This window comes from Drosophila sulfurigaster, chromosome 2L (genome assembly GCF_023558435.1).
Source record: "Drosophila sulfurigaster albostrigata strain 15112-1811.04 chromosome 2L, ASM2355843v2, whole genome shotgun sequence".
NCBI classification, from domain to species: domain Eukaryota; kingdom Metazoa; phylum Arthropoda; class Insecta; order Diptera; family Drosophilidae; genus Drosophila; species Drosophila sulfurigaster.
This window is the reverse complement of record NC_084881.1, coordinates 2,379,767-2,403,797: the sequence shown is the minus strand read 5'-3', so window position 1 is coordinate 2,403,797 and position 24,031 is coordinate 2,379,767. Positions and strand designations below refer to the sequence as shown.

Genomic DNA, 24,031 nt, shown 5'->3' with positions numbered 1-24,031 from the left:
CATCCTTGTTGCAAAACTACACATGCCAATATAGGCGAGCATGTAGATACAAAAGTATGACTTCTAGAATTTTTATCGCAACCAAATCAATTCAGCTATCACAATTACTATTGTTATTATTGTATACACAAATTCGCAGCTCTAGCTTTAAAATTAAGCTATGGGTAGCTTTAAAATTGCGCTATGGGTCACGAAATCATTGATATCCTAAGTTGTTGCAACTATTCGAAAGTTGATCCTGAGTTGCTCTATCTAAAAAAAGGACAAAAATTTATTTATTAAAACCCCAATTTGGTCAATTCTAAGTCTCACAATTGGGCAGCATTGATTTTTAAATTGATAGCTAGTAATAAGGGTTTTTAAATTAATTTTTTCTTAATTATCTGAAGTTAGGTGCACACGATGCGAAAAAATTGGCAGCAACTTGACTGCTGCCATCAAATTTACACGCATAAACACTAGTGAAAACATTTGGCTGCTAAAAAAGAACTTGCAAAACAAAAAAATTGCAAATTATTTTCAACTTGCTGAAAATTGTTTGCATAGTGCGTGAGAGGCTTAAGAAACTCAATACTTTTTTTTAAAGACAAAAAAGTAACCATTTTTAAACTCATTATTATTGTAAATTAAGGAGGCGGGCTTGAAAGTTTTTTTTTATAAAAATATCGCGAATGACTTTTATTACCTAAATCTGAGCACTCGGCCTCTTTTGACATTATTACAAGTTCTAAGCGTAAAATTCTTGGTCCTGTTTGTGCTGTGCCATTTTTGCTTAAAAGTAAAATAAGATGTATAGACAGCTTAGATTTCGTCTATGTAGTATTAAAATGAGTTAACAATGTAATAAGGACTACAGCAGGTGTAAACTTCAAACATTTGGAGTTACATTTATTTAGCGCTGAGAAAAATTGCCATTCACAATATTCTCATCGGGTCAAAATTAGAAAGCCTAAAGTTTTTTGTTCTCACAGAATTTGGTCACACTACCCTACACCAATGAATTTTAAGTATTTTTTGCACGAGTGTTAACCGACATTAAGAAGCTAAACAATAGAACGCGTCCTTTTGTCAGCTTCAATTTTTCACCGCCAACCAAAAATGTTTTGTGCTCACACCTCTAAAATCGATTTAAAGAATATTTGTCTACTATTTAATTTCATAATTTTTTAAATTGTTGAATTATTAAGTTGCGAGAATCCTTAAGATAAATGTAATTTTGTCTTTAAAAATTGTACTTTAATGATATATTAACAGTACTAAATGATTTTGAATTAACCTAAAGATAATAACATAGATTAATATATTCAAGTGAGTTGATATTGCGAAATGAGTCATGGAGTCGGTATTCTTATCTGGCTTCTTCCTATTTTCTGCTAGCTTTCTGCAAGCGTCTTATTTAGCTCTCGACAAAAGTTGTGTATGAAAACAAAAAGGCAATGCGAATATGTGTTTCTCTGTTTTTATTTTGTCTCGCACGCATGTAGCGACCTCACGAGAACTCACAGAACAAAATCGATAAGTTAGAAACTCACCACGAGCGCGCTCTTTCCTATGATGAGCTGGGCGCAGCAACTTTGCTACATTTCAGTCTGTAGTGGCATTTTCCAAAGTGGAAACGTGTACAATTTGTGTCCGTCAGATAATTGTTATAGAATTGTTGGTAATTTAATAATTAAATTCTACTGCAATTTGCACGAGCAGGCAGCGGGGCTCAAGCTTAATTTTTAATGACGCCCTTAGAGGTATGCAATACTTCTTTTTTAAGAAAATGCCTACCTGAATGGTTCGTTTTTATCTGAGTGAAACGGATTAACCTAAATGGGTCGTTGCGATTATGAAATAAGTAGACAATTTCTGGTGCTTCCGTTTTTGTAGTCGTTTTTACTTTGAAATACTATTAAAAAAAAACTAGTTAAGTGACTCCCACGCACATTGAACCCTTGACTATCGTTGAACAGTAACTGGACTCAATATTTCTGAGCAAAATTCACAAAAAGCCACCCTTTTTCTAGCCGGTAGAAGGAATACAAACCTAATAAACTCTCTTATTAAAATTTTCTGTTGCGTGTTTTTAGCTTTTTTCTTATTACACCATTTCTTTACATATGGTACTTTTATGATTGCGTTCTCTTCCTATAAATTGTAATCGACATTTTATATTTGTACTACTGAAAAAAATAATAAATAATGAACAATATTCCGCAGGATTTAATAATTGTGTTGGTAATCACGTGATATTGTCCAATATAAAAATTATAACATTTTAAGCAATGAAACTAAAATTATAAGAAAAAATCGAAGATACGGAAATCGAAGAAAAATTAAATAACAAGAAAGATTTGTTATTTTTATTTGGCACAAAATGAGCCAACATTTTGAGGGTACGATGCGTGGCGGTGGTGGAGGCAAAGGTAATGTCTTTCATAGCTATGCAGTCCGTCAGTTCTCAGAGGAAGTGTCGGAGTCAACAACAACAGCTGGTGAGGATGGCACCTCTGGAGCTAGTGAGGTTATAACGCGAGATGATGATTTTACCGATGACAACAATTTTGAATCGAATTTGAGACGTCGCAAAGGCAAATTAATATCCTGTGCCAAAGAGACAATTGAAAACGGTAAGAAAATCGAGAACTTTACATCAATGTATGTTTATAGAAATTAAGACAATGCCTTAATTATTTATATGGACATTTTCAGTCATTTCTAAGAGTAGTAGTTTTATTTTGTAGTATTGCTATCGCTTAATTAATTTTAAAATTTTGTTGATTATAGTGACCAAATTTCTACAAGTTTGAGAAAATTTGTACAATAATGCGATGTTTGTTTTATTTCTGTTTCTATTTTGTTCCTATTTTGTTTCTAGATTGTTATTGGTGCAAGGATCTTGATTGAAATTGATGAATAATATCAGGGGAAAACAGCACTTTAGGGTGGGAAATCTGAAAAAGAATATATTTGTGACTTCCTGTTCAAAAATTTTGCAACAAAAAATAAAATGAATAACATATTATTTATCATTATTTTCTTAAAATTTTAAAAACAAAAGAAATCACATTCATTTATTTACGTTAAATTTTATGGACATGCTCATATGCATATTCTGTAAGCTTTAGTTTAGCTGCAGTGTGTAGTCATATATTAGGTGTACAAAAAAAGCTCTTGACATTTAAGAAAAAATTTAATTTTACAGTCAAAATAAATTTGTGCCTACAGGAAATGTTTGTAACAAGCAGAAGGAAGCATATCCTACCTTATGCAGTATATGGATGTATATGGCTGTCAACAGCCAAGACAAGACGATTTAGACACCTGAAGAACACATAGATCTCACAAACTTTAGACCCCAGCAAATTAAAAAAAAAAAAATGAATAGCAAGCATTAACTTAAATCTTTTTTAAATATTTTGGTGCATAGAATAGTTACTACAATCTTTATGTTTCTTGAAGATTTAGCTGTGATCAGATGAAAATTTTTGAATTTGTTTAAGAATGCTTTTGTATGACAAAACCGTCTACTACTACTACAATAGTAGAATAGTTGCTGATATATTTTGTACTCTATTATACATTTAAAATGTAATACTATATCGATATACAAAAAATAGCTTTCGGTATATTTTAGAATTTTAGTAAATATTTGTTTACGCATTGGATATATGTATGGTGGTAGTATTCAGAAGGTCGGAACTAATTAGTTTGAACATTAAATGTGTGCTGCTGAGCTTGCATTGTAATTATATTGTTGTTGTATGCATTGTATGCACTATGCATTTTTTGTTATGGACCCGTCGATACTGACATGAGAGACTTCGCATTAACGTCTTTATTAACTGGCTTATTTGTATAGTTTAGACCATTGGGTCTACGAGCGTGTTAAAAGGAGGATGGGAGCAAATTTGTAACCGTGTAAGACCTAGTTCGTGCTAAAAGAGTCCGAGTTAAGCGAGGGTCAGGTGTATGTATGAATTTATGTCCCAATAAATCAAGCTCGCTCTCGCATTCGCAGTCGGACGTGTTTTTTTTCTTCCCTCTTAAATTTGTGATTTTTCATTAAATTTCATATTTATTTACAATTAATATAACATTAATTTTACTCTCTCACTTGTGTTTAACTACAGATCGTTAAATCGCTGTGTGCTTTCGTGTATTTAGTAAATTATTATCATTCTTCTGAAAATATAACAACAAATTGTGTGGTCAAACTTTGCTTTGCTTTGTTAGCAAAACAATTCTGTTTTCGTTGCCGCTTCACTTTGTTTTTGTATTTTTGTTTACTTTCACGCTCTTCTTTTTTCACTTGCTATTCTTTGCGCTCAACGCTGTTACAATAGTTAACTGTCCCTCTCTTGGTGTTGTTGTTGGCTATCGTCTATCTTGCGTCTCGCTCGACCCGCGCTTTACTCTCAGTGCTTGTGCTTTGTGCTCTCAACGCTCTTTAGAATAGTAACTCTCCCTCTCTTGGTGTTGTAGTTGCCTACCTATCTTGCGTCTCGCTCGACCTGTGCATACTCTCTGTGTTTTTGTGCTCTTCGTAAGTACAGATCATATTAGTTTGCAAATAATTTATCTATTTTGATTTATTTCTTTTTGGTTTTTTAATTGGTTTAATAATATTTGTTTTAGCAACATGTTGGTCTGCTATAACAAGAAATGCCGGGTGCCAGTTGGTGCCAAAATGGGTTTTGTTTGTTGCTGGTTATGCGACAACGTTGCACATGAAAAATGTGCTGGCTTTAACGGCCGTATTGTTGATTTGATTTCGGCCAAGTCTGGATTGAGATGGACTTGTGAACATTGTAGGGACTCTGAACGCGATATTGCTGGGTTTATACGGCAGACGCGAACTGGGTTTAAAGATATATTGGCGGGCTTTAAAAAACTCTCCGATAGCTTTTCTGCTTTGGATTCTGGGTTTAAGAGTATGAAGCTCTTAACCGAGTCTCCGAAGCGTAAAAAGGCCAATACGCGTCTGTCGATTACCCCAATCGAGCTTTCTGTCCCAGTTGATGTTCCAAGCTTATCTATACCACCTGCTGGGGAATTAATGTCGTTTAGTTCTCCGTCCCCTCAACCTTCGGTAGCTTTGGATGTTCCAGATCATGACATTACGTCTTTAAGATTGGAGTCTCCTGCTCCGGCTTCGATTTTGTTGTCGACTGAGATGGAGACGGTTGAAGAAATTCAACCATCACCATCCTCTGTTGAGATCGTTAGTGCTGTAACGATAGAAGAATCGCCTCCAGCTCCTACCTCAGTTGTCCGCAGCACATTGGTTGCAGTGCCACCTCTTAAGCAGATTTTCGTTTCAAGGCTTTCCCCTGATACGACATCTGATGATGTTCGGGCTTATATTAAGTCCAAATCCCAAGCCAGGGTTAAAGTAGATAAATTTAATTTCTCGTATGAACGAGAGATTTCGTCTTTTAAAATAAGTGTTCCGGCTGAACAATTTAGCATGATGTGCTGTAAAGAGTTTTGGCCGGAACACCTATTATTTAAAGAATTTGTTGCGAAAAAGAAAAATCGGTCTCCGGTTTCTCTTCCTAGTAGTGGCAAGAATTCGATTTCAAAGCCTTCTTCTATGTCTGTCAGTTCAAAAAACTAACATCCTCTTTACTTCTTGGCTATCAGAATGTAAGAAGTATTTGTAGTAAACTTACTGACTTATATTTAAATAGTGTATCTTTCCCTTTCAATGTCATTGCCTTTACTGAAACTTGGTTAAAAAATGACATCCTTGATACGGAAATCTTTTCTAGTAGATTTTCCGTATACCGACGTGACCGCAAGGTACGTCGCGGTGGTGGGGTTTTAATTGCAGTAGATGCTCAATTAAATTCAGAGTTGATTGATCACACTTCTGACATTGAGCTAGTGGCTGTTAGATTATCCTTTGGTAGTTTTAACATTTGTATTTCTTGCTCATATATCCCTCCTGCTTCAGATGATGCTTTATATTTAGCTCATTTTTCTATTATTAATAACATTTATAATATGCTTTCTGATCGTGATCACTTTATAGTCCTTGGTGATTTTAATATCGCTGGGGTGTCATGGCATTCCGCCAAGAATCTAAATGGACTTTGCCCCTCTGTTTCTCATGTTTTTATTGATAGTCTCTTTGGGGTATCATTGTCTCAGATTAACGGTATTCCAAATAGCTTAAACAGGTCTCTAGACCTTATTTTTGTTTTAGACCCAGATTCATGTTCTCTATCGAGAATATCTCCTATATCTTCCCTGAAGACCCTTACCATCCCACTTTAGAAATTATGTTGGAGCTCCCAGTTATTGCGTCAGAGTCGAGCGTACGTTGTGGTGAGCTTTCTCGTTGTTTTAGGAAAACCGATTTTGAGAAACTTGCTCTGCTTATATCTCAAACTGACTGGTCCCAACTTTCGTTGTCTACAAACTTGGATAAAGCGGTTGAATTTTTTTATTCTACTTTAAACTCGCTATTTGATGCTTGTGTTCCATCAAGTATTCCACATTTGTCTGATAAACCCTTATGGTTTACTAAGAAATTATCGAATTTAAAAAATCGTAAGTCGAGATTTTACAAAAAATTCAAGGGAACTGGCTCTTCTTTTGATTTTCTCCGCTATTCTGTTGCTCAAGCTGCTTTTCGCACTCATAACAATGAGTGTTATAATAATTATTTGAGTAGGTGCAGAATAAGATTTCAGCGTGATCCAAAGCGATTTTACGACTTCGTTAACTCGAAGCGTAGATCCGCGTCATCACCAGCATATATGTCTTTGGAGAATATGACTGTATCTAATGGTCATGATGTTGCCGATTTATTTGCGGACTTTTTCCAAACGACATATTCTGTCCCAAGTTCTCAAAATTCCTTTTCTTATCCTTATCAGTTAAATTCATCTAATTGTATTTTTGGTCCTTTAATTACTGAAAGCTCTATTTTAACGGAACTATTGGCTATAAAACCTGTTTTTTCGGCTGGTCCGGATGGAGTACCTAGTTGTGTGCTAAGGTATTGTGCTGGTAGTATCTGTAAACCGCTTTTAAATTGTTTGAATTATCCGTTAACTCATGTTCTTTTCCTAAAATCTGGAAAAATCATACATTATACCTATCCTAAAAAAAGGGAGCAAATCTAAAGTTCAAAATTATCGCGGTATATCTAAATTGTCTGCGATTCCGAAAGCATTTGAAAAAATTATAACTTCTCAACTGCAACATCTGTGTAAATCTATAATTTCACCTTACCAACATGGGTTTGTGAAGTCTAGATCCACTTCTACTAACTTATTGGAGTTCTCTTCAATTGTAATTAAAGGATTCGAGAATAAAATGCAAACGGATGTCATTTACACCGATTTTAGTAAGGCTTTTGACTCTGTTAATCATCACCTTTTACTGTATAAGCTTAATGTTTTAGGGTTTCCTCATAGCCTAATTGAGTGGATATCCTCATACCTTTCCAACAGAATTCAGAATGTTTATTATAATGGTTTTGTATCTAAATGTGTTCAAGTCACTTCTGGTGTGCCACAGGGCAGTCATTTGGGTCCTCTATTGTTCACTTTGTTCATAAATGATCTTCCTTCTGTTATTGTGCATTCCCGTGTACTTATGTACGCCGATGACGTTAAGCTTTGCCTGACATTTAATGATAGTCTTGCGAGCTCACTGTTACAATGTGACCTTAATCGTCTAGAATCTTGGTGCAGAGTAAATATGTTACATCTGAACTGCAATAAGTGTAAGCTTATGACCTTTTGTAGGGGTTTTTCCCAGTTAAATAACTATATGTTATATGATACTCCTCTTGAGCGAATTGAAGGTGTGAATGACTTAGGGGTTTTGCTTGATGCAAAACTAAAATTCGATAAACATATTCTGTCTGCTGTAAATAGGGCCATGGGTGTTCTGGGATTTATAAAACGCTGGTCGAAAGAGTTCAATGATCCCTACATCACTAAGACTTTGTACGTCTCACTGGTTCGTCCTATCCTTGAGTACGGATCTCTTGTCTGGAATCCCCAGTATAGGGTTTATCAAGATAGGATTGAATCGGTGCAGAAACAATTCTTATTATTTGCTCTTCGTAGTTTAAATTGGAATCCTAATATTAGATTACCACCGTATCGAAGTAGACTTTTATTACTAAACCTTCCTTCTCTTTCTGACCGTAGAACTATGCAAGGTGCTGTTTTTATACAGAGACTAATTAATGGTGAAATAGACTCTTTGGAGCTGTTAAGTCAAATTAGTTTTGCAGTTCCTGTCAGGATCACTAGGAATTTTCTTCCTCTTCTCATTTCACGTAGATCTACTAACTTTGCTTGCCATAATCCCTTCCGTATTCTGTGTGTGAACTATAATAATCTCAATAACGTAGTTTGCTCTAGTAAATCTATTCCTTAGCTTAAAACCTTATTATTAGCTTATTTATCGAGTATTTAATTGTTATTTATTTTATTATACATTTATTCTAACATATTTTTAATCTAATTTAATTAGCTGTCCAGCGTCTTTTAATATTTATTCGCGGTTTTCGTTTAATGCATGCTGTTTACAAATTTATTTTGTTTTGTCCGCGCGTCAACAAGCCCGTGCTTGGTATCGCTGGGCCACTTGATGGTACTGCCGTTAGTATATATATATGTTTTTATTTAGAACTCTTGTTCGGCACTAAAAGAAAATCTCAAAGTTCAAGTAGAGCCAACGTGTAATCATTTCACGCAGGACTAAATTTTATTTGGCAAAAAGAAAAACGGAACTTTTGCTTTTACTATTTCTGCAGTCTTGTTAAAAAATTAGTTATTTTAGTATTGTGATGGTATAAAATGTGGTTATTTTTTATACCCTTCTACCCATAGGGTAGAAGTGTATTATAACTTTGTGCCGGCAGGAAATGTATGTAACAGGTAGAAGGAGGCATCTCCGACCCTATAAAGTATATATATTCTTGATCAGCGTCAACAGTCGAGACGATCTAGCCATGTCCGTCTGTCTGTTCGTCTGTGTCTGTGTTCGTATGAACACCTAGATCTCAGAGACTATAAGAGAGTTTGTTTCAAATTATGGGTCTTAGTTGCTTTGGCTGAAAATCTGGAATATTGTGCGGTCTATGGTATATTTTGAATGCGGTACTATGTCGATATACCACATATACCATTTGGTATATTTTTAGTATTTTTGCAGCATATTACGTATATTTTGAGAATAATACCGCAAAAGATATTGCTTTTATTCAAAATGGGTAGCGGGGTATCTCACAGTCGAGTACCTTCGACTGTAGCTTTCTTACTTGTTTTTTTTATGTTTCTCAAGTCCTTCTTTTGGAAAATACATCATTAGCTAAAACCAATTAGATTACTTTGGGTTGCGAACTCGACAGTTTGTTAAACTAGGTACTTCTGCTTGTATTTTTTACTAATACAAATAAAATGAGCGTGTGATACTTAAAACGTAAACTGTTCTCCCCGTCTTCCCAGTATACTATGTTGGAAATGCCATCGTCTCATGGACGCACGTAATTACACGGTCTTAAGTTTGTTTGGGGAAAACAACTGATTCAATTGCATTAGGTATGTGGGTGGTTCACTAGTTTATAACACACTTACAAATTACTTTGCTCGATAATCGCCAGCTACTTGAAGACCACAATATATGATGATAGCCAACTGAGGTTTTATTTTGTATAAGTCATTAAAAAAATCCCTCCACTTCCTTAAGGTGTCTCTTACCATTTACATTTTCTTTGTAGCCGGTATTCATTTAATATTTTAAAGTATTAGCCAAAATATAAAGACGGCCAAAATCTTGAATCTGTTGGCGATAAACAAATAAAATATATTTTTTATTTATTTAATTTAATTAAATAATAGATATGTGATACCTCTGTGTTTAGTGGCAGTCATTTGTGTGTTCCACTGAGTTTCCTTTTGCATATACATATGTATTATATACATATGTTACATATTCTTTGTGTCGATATTATCTTTATCTTTATTGAAGTTTGGATAGACTTATCATTGCTTGTATATTTTTAATAAACACAATATTTTGCTGATTTTCGCATTAATATGTCGTCTTTCATTAAAATTAATAGAAGGAATTGTTCTGAATTAGAGGTGCTTGTGTGCTTTGTTTTTCTTTGCCAGTTTCCCTGAAACAATTAATTAGCGTTTCTCAATTCGCTTCGTTATAGCTTCCCGCCAACTACGTCGCAAAGTACCTTATGCAGGACACTTAATGACGCCACGTCGCCTTTGGCTTAATAAAATACCCACCCAGTGCGATGTTGTCATTGAATTTCCCGAGGATGCTCCAGACGAGGCCTTGCGTTGGTTACTCGCCCGCATACGTTCTCAGCCGCCTGCTGGATTAGGTCTTCTAGTCCAGGTTAAGGCCCACGAGAGCTCCAGCCGCAATGCCTTTTACGTGAGCGCTCCAGTTAATATGTAAGTTCATTTAAGTGATGTTATACATACATACATATATGTATATACAAATCTAGTTTTTTTTTGTATTTGAAATAAGAACGAAATGGTAACAAAGATAGGTGCACTGATACCTAACTGAGCAACTTAAACAAATCAGAAATACTAAGCAGAAAATTAATTATGTCAGCAGCACATAATAAATATAAACTATATACAAATTATATAAATTGAACCAAAGGATATACGACAAATTTATGTATAGTATTGCTGGTAAACATTAGGTCAATACCCGAGACAGCAGGTCTTGAGGATGATAGCGTTTTAGTCTTCTCCTGACAGTAGTGCGATGACTTGGCGTTAGGTCACCAGGCTGTTAGGGTGACCTCCAAGCCTTTCCGTAGATTTTTGGATGTATAAACATAACTTCAATTCTTAAGTAGACTCATAGACTATAGAATAAAATGTCGTTCAATCCACATGAATTCCACATTTTAAGATAACTAAGAACATTAACCTTAACCTATTTTGTCAGCCCAGCCCAGGCAGAAACTTCTCATGTAGTGAGGGCATGAGTTCAAACCAACTGAAGTTAATTTATTGTGTATGTATTTTATAGTCTTTGGTATGAATTAAAAGTGGCCAAGTTAGAAAACAAGAAAAAAAAAACCAATTTGAATTGAATATAAAGAATAATCGAATAACTGAAACAGAGTCACTGTATTGTTTGTTCTCTACTTAGACTTTTCAGAGCAGCGGAGGAAGCTCGCCTGCCAAAGCGTTTGCGTCCAGATCTAGGAGGGGCATTGCGTGAATTTACAACCCGCGAAAGTCACTGCTTCCAACAATTGCGGGGCGATGTGGGCAGCACAGCTTTGTTTACATCTCAAGAGCGCCAGTGGTTAGTGTTACAGGTTCTACAAGGACTACGCGCAGGATGCAGTGACATTGACGCTCTACAGGGTCGCGCTGCTGTTGCTGAAGGTCAAAGTATTGTTGCCGCTTGGCAGGAGTCTGGACTGATAACACAAGTCTTTCCCTTGCACGAGAGCGGTTCTCTGGCGCAGTTACAAGCACATTGGGTCAAGCAGATCTGTGCCCCCCAACCATTAGACGATATTGCAGCATATTTCGGTGTAAAGGTTGCACTCTACTTTGCATGGCTGGGCCACTACACTTGCGCATTGGGTGTGCCGGCCGTATTTGGCAGTATACTCTATGGCATATTGTGGGGCAAGGGCCAAATAGCTCAGGATATGGGCCATGTGCTATTCTCGCTCTTCAATGTAGCCTGGGCATCACTCTATCTAGAGGCTTGGAAACGCTACTCCGTGGAATTGGCCTTTCGCTGGGGAACTTTATCAACTCCACCTGAACTTCTTGAACCGCCCAGGCCTCTCTACAAGGTGAGATAATTGAAATTCAATAATTTACTGGTTCTAAGGCGCAAATTAATAGGGTCCTTTGGAAGAAAACAATGTGACAGGAAGATTGGAACCTAAAGAAGCTCCTGCATGGCAGCGGCGAGCCTTTCGCTATTTGGTCAGCTTTCCTGTAATTGGTCTGTGCCTCTGCTTAGTGTTTGTTGTGATGTTTTTAATGTTGAGATTTCAGGTGAGTTTTTTAATTTTATACGTTTGCTAGACTTTAGTTCGGTGCACCTACAAGTTATTTCCCATGAATTACCCCATGTATTGAAGTACTCGTACCAGGTTCATTAATATTTCGTGTTGGAAAAGTAGTCCGCATAAGGGTATACGTCTGTGTGTGTGTATTGCGGACTGACTATTAGTTGGGTGATCCAGCGGATGTGTTGTTTTAATCGCATATGTCTGTGCTTGTAAGCATTCATGAGCTTGTGAATACTTTTATTAATTTGTTGAATTTTATTTGTTTATTTAATTTGATTGATGCTTTCACGGGTACACGCAAAGGCTGAACACTCGCACTTGACATTCACAAACAATTCACAAGTTAAATTAATGGCAGTAAACAAGAATATCAATTTAACATACTCACATCAGCAATCAACATTTATGTAGGGATGGGTTACTATGACGATTACATACACAGACTATCCCATCGAAAATAATAATTTTCAAATTTAAAAATGAATTTGTTTACTACTTTGACTGTAGTTACTGCTGCAAGATTATAAAGCATTTAGTTAACTTAGTATGTAGGGCCGTGTCGACAAATGCAGGGTAATAGCAGAAATAGTGAAGTTGAACGACTTAGTATATCATGTCAAAATATGTTATCTCTTTCTTCTGCAGGGTAATAACAGAAGTAATTATGTATTTATTATGTCTCACGCATCATTGAACAAATTATAAAGCATCTAGTAGACTTTGTGTTTAGAATCATGTCAAAATCTGTATGCCACTTACAAAGGGTAATAACAGAAGTATTTATGAATTTATCATTTATCATGCATCATTGAACTATTATCTTCTGTTCTTTCGTTTGTTTATTGTTCTTTTTCACAGGATTGGCTGGATCACCATAATATACCCGATAAAGGAATTCCGCAATGCATGTATAATTTGCACAAGGTTTTTATATTTATTTAACTTTGTTATTATTGCTCATAATTCAATGAATTTCATATTATTTTTACGAATCGCCAACGTTATTCGATGCAATCATAATAAATACACCCCTTTTAATGTTAAAAATTCAATTATATTTATTAGATTTGTCACTGATATGTTGTACATTCATAATAACATTAGGCTTGTTCCAAATAGATTATGTAGAATAATTTGCTTAAACAACAGGGGGCTCAAGGTTCCTTTATTACACACATAAAACACGGCAAAACAGTGCGGAATTATTATAATGTACTAAATTAATATATTGAAAAATAGTAAAATATACCAAAAGCTGTATTTGGTATATCCATACTATTACATTTAAAATATACCATAGGGTACAAGATAAGCCAGATTATGAACTAAAGCAATTAAGACCCGACTGGAGAAGCCGTTGTTAGTCATTTGGAATTATTTCTTAAATAACTTAAACAATTTTCACCGATTAAAAAAACCAAAGTTTCAGGAATCATAAAAATTACGCTTGCTTTTCGGTTTCCGGATTTTGCAAAAATCTAAAACAAACTTGGTCTGTGTGCACAAGTTACAAGTGCTTTTGAAAAAATATAGCTCTATTTCTTATAGACAGAGGGGCAGACGGACATAGATATAAAAAATAGCTCTCAGAATTCCACTAAATTACATATAAGAGTCGAACCACGGAAATATTTTAGTATCTAAATAAAGTTGAGGTATTGCTAAATGAGTATTACTTAATTGAAGATTTATGCGGGGAACTAATACCGGACAAAGAAGCTAATTACCGGTCTTTTTAAGAGTTTTAATAATAACTGTTTGCTTGTGAATCTATTTATGGAAATTTATAAAAAAAATACAACAAATTTGATTATATAAATCCGCCATTATCGGTTAATTGTTTATACGCTAGGATTGGTGGGACTCCAAACTTCCGGAGGAGAGCGTTCTATGCTGTTTAAGTGTGATTCCGAAAGTTTTACTGGCCGGTGCTATTACTTTGATGGATGAGGCCTATTTCAAGTTGGCCGTTTGGCTTAATGATCGAGGTAATGCTTAACTGAAGCTTACAAAAACACATACTATTATTGGCTTTCTCTTATTATGTATAGAGAATTATCGACTGCAGTCCAAATACGAGAATCATTTAATAGCTAAGGTGGCTCTCTTTCAATTCGTCAACTCGTTCCTCTCACTCTTTTACATCGCATTCTACCTACGCGATGAAGATAAACTGAAGGAGGTAAGTTTTATACGCTCAGTATCTATCATTTATACAGGCCTACATGTTTAGAAATATCATGTTACATATCACCATCTTTTAATATTTTGATCTTACCATTCACCCTCACAGCAATTGGCTGGTTTGCTTATCTCTCGACAAATTATTGGAAATTTACGAGAGTCGGCCATTCCCTATTTTTTTGGAGCAATGGAGGCTGGCTAAGCTGAGCTTCAACATGTGGGGGGGCTTTAAGTCCCACTCAACATTTGAATCGAAGTCTTGCTGAAGAGTTAGCAACCGCCGAAGAGAAACTTAAAGCTGAGTCTGATGCCAGGCCGGTAGAGCAGCAGCAACCACAACAAAAGCACCAGCAGCCAGTGGCAAGCAAACGTAATATTGGACAGGCTGAGATTGAGAGTTCACTGTACAAGGTAAGTTGTCATTTAAGGGAAACTCTTAAAAAAAGTATTACAATATTATATTTTTTTTGTAGTATGATGGGACTTTCTCAGATCATTTGGAGATGCTCGTCCAAATGGGCTATGTGGTGCTCTTCTCAGCTGCCTTTCCACTGGCTGGTTTATGTGCGCTTATCAACAACCTGATGGAGATTCGTTCTGATGCCTTTAAGCTCGCACATGTACATCAACGGCCATTTGGTCAACGTGTAGCAAACATTGGCACCTGGCAAAATGCACTTAGCATATTGTCGCTGGCTGCAGTGATTGTCAACTGTGCGCTGATTGGTCTCTCTGGTCAGGTCTCGCGACTATGGCCAGGGCTTTCTACCGCACAAACTATAATACTGATTGTTACTCTGGAGGTAAGATTTGTCTATAGAAGAATCATTCAGATTATCTTCAGTATCTTGTATTACTTAAAGCATATCATGCTGGGTCTGCGCCAGGCTTTGACATGGCTACTGCCAGAATTGCCATCTTGGTTGGCAGCGGAGATTGCACGTGCCGAGCATTGCCGACGTGAGATGCAGTGCAAGGGCACTTCACCTCGCCCTACACCACCCACTCCACACTCTAGCACATCAACACAGCCAGAACAAGAATATAATGAAGGCAATACAGCGCACGAGCAAGTCATGGAAAGTCAGGTGGCAGATGATTTACTGCTTTACGATCACGAACTCACAGATCCGGGCTTCGGCCGTAGCATTGAGGCGGATGTTAATATATACGAGAATCGCGATTCCTCACCTGATTCACCGCCATCCCAAGTGAGTATAATGGATGCGTGTCAACAAAATTCAAACTAATAATAATTTATAGACTAGCACAATACTAATTCGGCCGCTGCACGAATCGACACCGCCACACGGATGTTCATCACTCAGCAGTTTGCATCAGGATGGCAATGGCGGGTAAGAGTTCAATATCGCTAGATAGTCAGAGCGCAAGCACTCTAGACTACAATAAAATTCTAGATGTCCATTTTTAGGGTTATATGTATTTTAAATCTCCGACCTAAAAATTCATATACATCTGGGATTTCTCAATTTCATCACCATCATATGAACTGAACGTTAATATTGTTTAAATTTTGATCATCAGTACTGAAAAAAAAAACAAATTATTAAATTTTTGCGTTAATCGGTCTTTAAGTAAGTCTTTCTGTGTGCGAGCATCACTCTCATTGTGCGATGTACAATAAGAAGAGTTTCACAAAAGCTCAACGTAAAGCGACCAAAAGAAAACCAAATTTTAAAGCAACGAAGAAACTCAACAAATAACAGTATCAGTAACTTATCGATAATATAAACCATGCATTAGTATTATTAGTTTAGCTTTTCAAACACTTCAAAAATTTGTCATTTAAACTTTCTCAATTGATTAAACTATCTCTCAAATGAACAACTAAAATATAAATATTTTTATGAGATAAAATAATGGATGAAGTACCCATAATTGCTTTTATTCCGCTTTTGCTTAGCTTAATTTAATATTATTATCTGTTTTAACATTCTTTTCACTCCATTTTCTCTTATATTTTTCGTTCTCATATGGAACAGCGTTTCAACGAGCACGGTTGTTGACAACCCAGGTTCCCGCATGCAATCGATGCATATCCAGGAAATTCCACCATTCCGCAAGAAATCCAGCGATTCGGCAGGCAGCAGCACCAGCAGCAGTCCACAGCGTTGCTCAAAGCGGCAGCTGCAATTACAACAACTCCAGCAACAGCATCCGACGAAGATAGCGGAGATTCCGCCGTACAGCAAGACGCGAAAAATTTCCGCTGAAAGCGCAACTCATTTGCAGATGAGCGTAAGATCCAAATAATTAACTATTAATTATCCCTTTTCCCATAAACAAAATCGTATACACAATCTTTCGACTTGATTGCTGGTAAACCAATAAATAACACTACTCTTGTTTAAGTCAGTTCACTTATCGCTCGCATTGCAAAATACGTTTGTAAAATGTTGTTTAAACGTTATATGTCATCTTTAGTGAATTAAGATGAACTGCTATTGTAGTATTTGTTAGTTATGCAAGAAAATCGCCTTAACTGCCTTTATGACACTTCCCGTATGGTTTTCAATTTAGAAAGCATTTATAAATTATCCATGTTTGTACCGTTAACTCAAGGACTCAAAACGCACCGAGTAAAATATAACATTATTGATTTATTAGTTATGGATTCACAAAGTGAAAGAGTATTAGAAAACCAAACATTTCGTTTTATTGTTATGATATGTATCATATTCACACACTTTTATCATCATTAAACAATAGAAGCAACTATAAAAACTATTAATACTTTTATTATTTTAAATGATTAGTTGTACTCGATTAGATAAAATTTAGTATTGATGCACAAAACGTGTATTTTTGGTCTGTGTGTCTTCCATTAAACTAATGGTATTTATGATATTTCCATCGGTCTGACATAAATTGTTTAACGCGTTCCCCCCAAAGTAAAAGGTAAACCAATTAGTCAGCTTCTAATAGAATTCTCATGTTTAAAGGAAAAACTGCACATAAAACTTCATGCACCCGAATGGATGTCCCGTTTAAAAGTGAGCGACAATGCAAACCTGCATAGAAGCATAGATTGTATTTCTAAGGTATAGAGATGTGTATCATTAATTGTAATGTCCTATTTATTTTTGTTCAATGTGTGTTTTCTATGTTTGCTTTTCAGACACACAAAAAAAAAAAAACTTGTAAAAAGCCACAGTCAAGTATGCTCAACTGTGAGATACCTGCTACCCATTTTACTAAGAGCAAAACACTACACTAGTACAAAATATTGTAATAACAAATATATCGATGTACAATCGAAATATGTATAATAGAATACAAAACATAAGAAACTATCAAAGAAATTAAGATCTGACAGCTGCAACAGGTTTTGCCATATAACATTATTTCTTTAATAATTTCTAAGTTTTTTTCTCTGATCGCAACAAAATCTTTAGGAATCATAAAGACTTTATTCATTACAGTCTGTGTTTCTGATTTAGAAATTCGCTTGCTAATTTTTCATTTGATCTTGATCTGGGCGCAACAATACAATTAGCATTCATATGGACAGACGGACAGATATACATATGTATATGGGTAGCGGGTATATTTAATAAAGAACAATTGGAACACTTAGATTTTGTGAAAGAGTTTGATATTACATCAAACGTGCCTACTTATATTAATGACATTTGAAGTAAACTCCAAATTCAGTTAGATTTCATTGAAAATTAGATATAGCTAAAATATGTGAGTAATGGTTTTCTTCACACACCTAAAGTATTACACGCAGGCTAATTATCCATAAGTTCATATCACTTGCATATTATATTTTACTCGAATGCTTTTGGTGTTTGTAGTTAGATGCTTAATATCTTGCACTCGATCTTCTGTTAATTATTTTTGAATTTTATATTAAGGAACTAATAAACAATACTGACAACACCGATATCCTGAAGCCTGCACCATCTTGGAGCAATGTGGCTCTGAAGTCCGGCGCATCTGGTAACAAGCTAGCCACGTCTCCAGCTACGCAACAACAACATAAAATTGTTGCTTCATCTTCTTCCTCATCGGGCGGTGGAAGCGTGTTTAGCCCGAATAGCGTTGGTCCTATTGCCTCTAGCGGTGTTATCAATTCTCAGTCGCGTCCAAGCGTAGGTGCTTTGTCAAATTCTTCGCAAAAACTTCAACAGAAGCATGCTAAGGAAGATCGTGAGAAGGAAAAGGAAAGCGAGAGAGAAAAAAGAAAGAGAAGAGGAAGCTGCACCTACAGCATCAACATCTTCGGTCAATACAGATGACGAGATTAAGGGTTAGTTGGAAAATATCTCTAAGTCCCAGCGTTAATTATATACTTTTTTTCAAATAGCTGCTGAACTGGCTGCAAAAAAAATCGCGACTCAAACAGAAATTGGTGAAGAGTGCTCGCTCTGTTGCGATATTTTCGCTTAAGTTAAAGGAACGTCGACAGCGTGAGGCTGAAAAGGCAGCTACAATTGCGGTGGAGCATGCCAAGGTTAAAGTGGTATTATAAGATGGTGCTTCAGAATACATTTTGTTTTCTCTATTGTAGGCTCTAGCCAAGCTTCCTATGCCACAACCTGTTGGCGGGGAGTTGTCCTTAATACCCATCGAACAATTAATACAAATTGAGGATATCAAACCTGTGATCAAACCTGCAACCACAATATCGACATCTTCCTCCACACAAGCGAGTTCTTCTATCCATTACCATAATCATCCCCAGCAACAACAGTAAAAACATCAGTCCCATTCGAATATCAAAAAAAAAACTTAACCCGTAGAAAAGTGAAAACTATTTATTATTTATTAATGTGTAAATAATTTTTTAAGCACAAACCATCCATACTTTTTAAGTCTTAAACGATATTAGCAATTTGCTGAATGTGTGTCTTGTCCAGAACTAAGAGGATCTAAATAACTTATACATTATAGAATATATGAAATCAAAAACTATTCACTTGATTGATTTCGCATAGACATTTCTATGAATCGTTTCAACTGATGAATCGAACTTTCAAAAAACCGTATTTGGGTCGAGAAACACGAATTTTTTTGTTTTAACCCTCTAGTGCAAACAGTCCCCTTAGTCACCACTCTGTTATACTTTCTGGATCATATTAGCTACAATTTAAATTAGACGTATGTTAATGTAAAGATATAATTTTATTTATGTATTTGTTTTCATACATAAATAAAATGCTACTACTCCAGTATACTCTTAGCTTGACAAAAACCGTATTACTAGTACTGTACATAGGGCCTTCTAAAGGCGGTGTTGGGCATTGAAAGCTTAGAACAGTTTTCGAGATATTTTCAAAAAAATTAAATGGTCGATTGTCACTTCCATAATTTGTATTTCATCTACATATATTTTATAATCATAATCTATAAAATATTATACAATTTTACATATATCTCGAGAATGGATTTAAAGCAATAAATACAAATTCCACTTTCGTGTTGCTCGATCCAATATTGCCACAAAGTCATGAATAAGATCACTCGGTGATCCCAAATTTTTTTAACTAGGGTTGATGATGAATTCGGTCTATTGAAATTTATTCCACGCTCATAAACTGTATAAATAAGTCAAATAATACGAATTTTGCGTAGTGTCCATAGCGTAATTGGTTACATATATTTAGTATTAAATAAACAATTTTGTTGAAAGTTGATGTTATGTTTTGCATTTATGTTTTCAATATGCGATATTAATAATACAACGACGGAAAAGTAACATGTTCCTTCCATGTACATACATACATCTGTAGAATACATTATGTATGTTATTTAATATATGTACATACACACATAGAGGAAAAGACAACGAGACAAAAAGAAAAGAATAGGAACAGTTACATACAAGGCCATTGAGCCGCACTTGCTTAAAATTTAATGAAACAAGCTACATATTTTATTTTTGTTATTGCTAAGGTACATACATATATACAGAATACAGCACACATACTTGCTATAGATAAATATATGTAAATATACATGAATACTTATGTATTTGATTTCACAATCTACACACTAACACTAAACAAATTTTAAATTGCGGATATTTGTACATAATGTTGAGACATTTAAGTGTCAATCACAAGATTTACACAAAAACACAATTATGTATGTATGTATCATCATGGACTTTAATTAAAACAAATCCTAAAAATTCAATTCTGCGAAATTTTTGGTCTAAAGGGTGATGTTATGTTATTAGCGCATCTAACATTCATTATGAAGTTAACATAAAATGCCGAGTTACTGTTCGAATACTAATACTCTATTTAGACCCTGTGCATCTACTTCAATAATGCAGTTCTATTATCTATTCAATTATTCTATTCTATTATACCAAAACTTCATATCGCAACAGCTGTTTAGAGGTGAAAAGTAAACAAACTCAGGCAGGGAGACGAATATTAAAAGCAACAAAAACAAATGAACCAAAAATTGCAATTTAATAAATTATGCGCAACTTAGGGCATTCAGAAAGCATAAGTAGTTATACATACATATATTAATTTACTTACTTTTACTTTATATAATATATGTCTCTAGTTATATCCGTTTTACATGTGGCCAAAGCAGCTTAGACCCTATTGCAGTAGGCTTTTATTGCCATACAAAAGAATTTCTTAAATAAATTCTGCAATTTCTCCAATCGAAAAAACACTCCTCCCGTCAAATGGACGTAGAGGCGTTATCGCAAAATCGTTTGGACAAACACTGGGACATGCAAAACAAGTAAGAAAGCTACAGTCAAGTGTATTGGACTATGAGATTCCCGCTATCCATTTTAATTAAAATCAAAATATTACGGTATTAGTTTCAAAACATACCCAGAATACTATAAAATACTGAAAATATACCGAATAGTATATTTGGTATATCGATATAGTGCCACATTCAGAATATACCACTTACGGCGCATATCGTCGGGTCGCCTTTCTTCAGCACAGGACAAAGGACGCTGAGATTCCAATCGTTGGGCATGCTTTCTTCTAGCCATATTTTGCAGAAGAGCTGATGCATTCACCTTATCTACGGCCGCCGGCCTTAAACAACTCTGCAGGCAGTCCATCAGCACCCGCTGCTTTGTTGTTTTTGAGTCGCATAATAGCAACTCGGACCTCGTCATGGCTAGGTAGTGGTATATCCACATTGTCGTTGATTGGTGGTATCGGGCTGCTTCCTCCAATGGCGGGATTGGTGCCGTCATCGCCTGCTAGCAGCTTGGAGAAATGCGCCCTCCATAACCTCAGCGTGCACTGCGTATCTGTAACCAGATTTCCATTTTCATCTCGACAGTTAGATGCTCCGGTCTTGAAACCTTGTGTCAGACGGTTGACTTGTTGGTAAAATTTTCGAGCATCATTTCTGTCTTGCAACACCTCGAGTTCCTCACACTCTCGCTTTTCTTGCTCCTGTTTTTTTCCGTCTAAAAAGTCGCCTCTCTTCCTTCCTTTTCTCCCTGTAACGTTCACACGTACCTCGCGTTGCGCCAGACTGCAGCGTTTTTCTGTAGGTGGCGTTTTATGCCGCAGCTGCGACGCGACACTCCTCGTCATACCATTGGTTCCGTGTGGGTGGGCGCTTGAAACCAATGTCTGTTTCAGCGGCAGCTCGCATGGAGTGGGATATGTGCGCCCAGAGTCCGCCGGCGTCAACAGAGAGGTGAGTGGAGTAGACTGTTGCTGTCCGTTGTGATCGCAGCCTAGTGACGTCAAGCTTTCGTTGCCTGATGGGGCGTACGTTTTTCGCTCGGCGTAGCCGCATGCGTATCTTGGCTGCAACAAGATAGTGGTCCGAGTCTATGTTGACTCCACGAAACGTACGCACGTCCATCACGCTTGAGGCATGCCTTCCGTCTATCACAACGTGATCAATCTGGTTGCGCGTTTTTTTGATCAGGGGACAGCCATGTGGCCTTGTGGATGTCGAGGTGCCGAAATCTGGTGCTACTCACTACCATGTTTCGCGCCGCGGCGAAGTTCATTAACCCGAAACCGTTGTTCGAGGTGGTCTCATGGAGGCTGAATTGACCGACGGTGCGGTCAAAGATGCGTTCGCGCCCAACCTTTGCGTTGAAGTCCCCGAGGATGATCTTCACGTCGTGGTTTGGGCAGCGGTCGTATGTGTCCTCGAGTCTCGCGTAGAATGCATCCTTAACAGCATCGTCCTTCTCCTCCGTCGGGGCGTTCGCGCAAATTATGCTAAGATTGAAAAATCTAGCTTTGATGCGGATTGTAGCCTGCCGTTCACTCACTGTGTTGAAATTGCAGACGTGGTGGCGAAGTCTCCGGCTTACTACAAATCCGCATCCAAATTCGTGACTCTCCGCATGGCAGCTGTAGTAGATATCGCAGTTTGCTCGCTTGGAGCAACCTTGTCCTGTCCGATAAGTACTTAGCCTTACCTCTGATTGATTTATAAAAGACGCACAGAAAAAAATATCTTCTTCATACAACACTCACAAAATAAATGTCGCATGATAAACAAAATTGCCGAATTTAGGACCAGGAACTGGTCATGTTTACGTAAATTTGCAGTTTTTTTTAGATAAGTAGGCGTTAAGGAAATTATGCGTTGCGCTAAGAAGGCGCGTACACCAGCCATGTTAGCGGACACTATCTGGCATGACGACCCATCCAGCGATCTACTGGACTGTCTGCTAGTCACAGGGAAGGCATGACACGAAACACAATTGGGATCTCCTCTGTATACGTCTGCCGTTATCCCAACTCCGGCTAAAATACATTGAATCGCTGTGTCTATACGGTTTTTGTGACGTTTCACGATAACACGGTCATTTCGACGACTGATTTGATCGTGCTATGACGATGAAATTTTGCAAATAATGCACGTGATCCTTCAGATCAGCAAGGAGGCCGAGTGAATGATATCAAAAAAACCCATCCTACTGACAATGCCATACACACTTTTTGGAAGTGGAGGTGGACACTGATCTCCTTATCAATTTAACAGGAGGAGGGCTACGAACTAACTATGCAGACAAATCACCCGAAAGTTTGCAAATCTCTAATGAACGTCGGAGCTTCTCCTTGCCTCCTGCTACATAGCCCACGATAAGCCTTCTCCACCGGAAGAGCGGTGAATTAGTGGATATGGTCTGCTTCTTAAAAAATGGCTGATCATCGACATGTATGCCAGCGCCTTCCATAGCGTACTGGACCCTAAGTTAATCATATCCAAAATAGGGGCGGTACCCACGTACATAGATCTCTCAAAATATGCTAACGGAGAATGGAAAGTCCTAGACAGATCCTCCTTCTTTGACCACAAGTACTTTCATTTTAAAAATGAACTTCGGTCCATACCGACGAGTAAATTTAAGCCACCTTGGTGGATCTCAGATCTTTCATCACTGGTGGTGACCTTAGTAGTTAAAAAAAAATTCTCCCTAAGTCCTATAAAAATAAGAGAGCCTTCTGCTCAAATCAAATGTTAAAGACACCTCCAGGCTAAGGCAGCTGCTAATAAAATGCATTGGAGTATTGGCTCCATTGCGAGTGTCAAGTCTCTCAGACTAGACAGACTTTGGAGACCCTAGCAGATCTCCAAGATCATTTTCCCGCCAAAGGTGGGCAAATGCAGCCATGTGAGACCCAACGACTTTAGGCCAATCTGCCTTACGTCCTTTTTATTAACAACTTCGGAGAAGCTATTTGACCTTGATATAAAGTGATTACCTCAGTCAAAACGACTCCAGAGATCCATCGATGGAATCTTGTTGTAAATAGCCTGCTATTGAAATTCATTAGCCGAGCTTTCCCCTTAATTGTCCATCCTGAC

General features: G+C 36.7%; 1 protein-coding gene across 1 annotated transcript; it reads left to right on the top strand.

Moving 5' to 3' along the window:
* The first annotated feature begins 1,321 nt into the window (after nucleotides 1–1,321).
* LOC133842031 (anoctamin-8) lies at nucleotides 1,322–19,021 on the top strand. Its single transcript, XM_062274929.1, is given in 20 exon segments — nucleotides 1,322–1,742; nucleotides 2,206–2,615; nucleotides 10,181–10,433; nucleotides 11,155–11,818; nucleotides 11,871–12,026; nucleotides 12,902–12,967; nucleotides 13,896–14,031; nucleotides 14,095–14,225; nucleotides 14,337–14,402; nucleotides 14,404–14,448; nucleotides 14,450–14,638; nucleotides 14,701–15,030; nucleotides 15,091–15,438; nucleotides 15,491–15,582; nucleotides 16,231–16,486; nucleotides 18,109–18,431; nucleotides 18,433–18,503; nucleotides 18,561–18,577; nucleotides 18,579–18,707; nucleotides 18,765–19,021. Coding segments are annotated over 19 exon segments (3,711 nt in total). The 5' UTR covers nucleotides 1,322–1,742; nucleotides 2,206–2,362; the 3' UTR covers nucleotides 18,951–19,021.
* The last annotated feature ends 5,010 nt before the right edge of the window (nucleotides 19,022–24,031 follow it).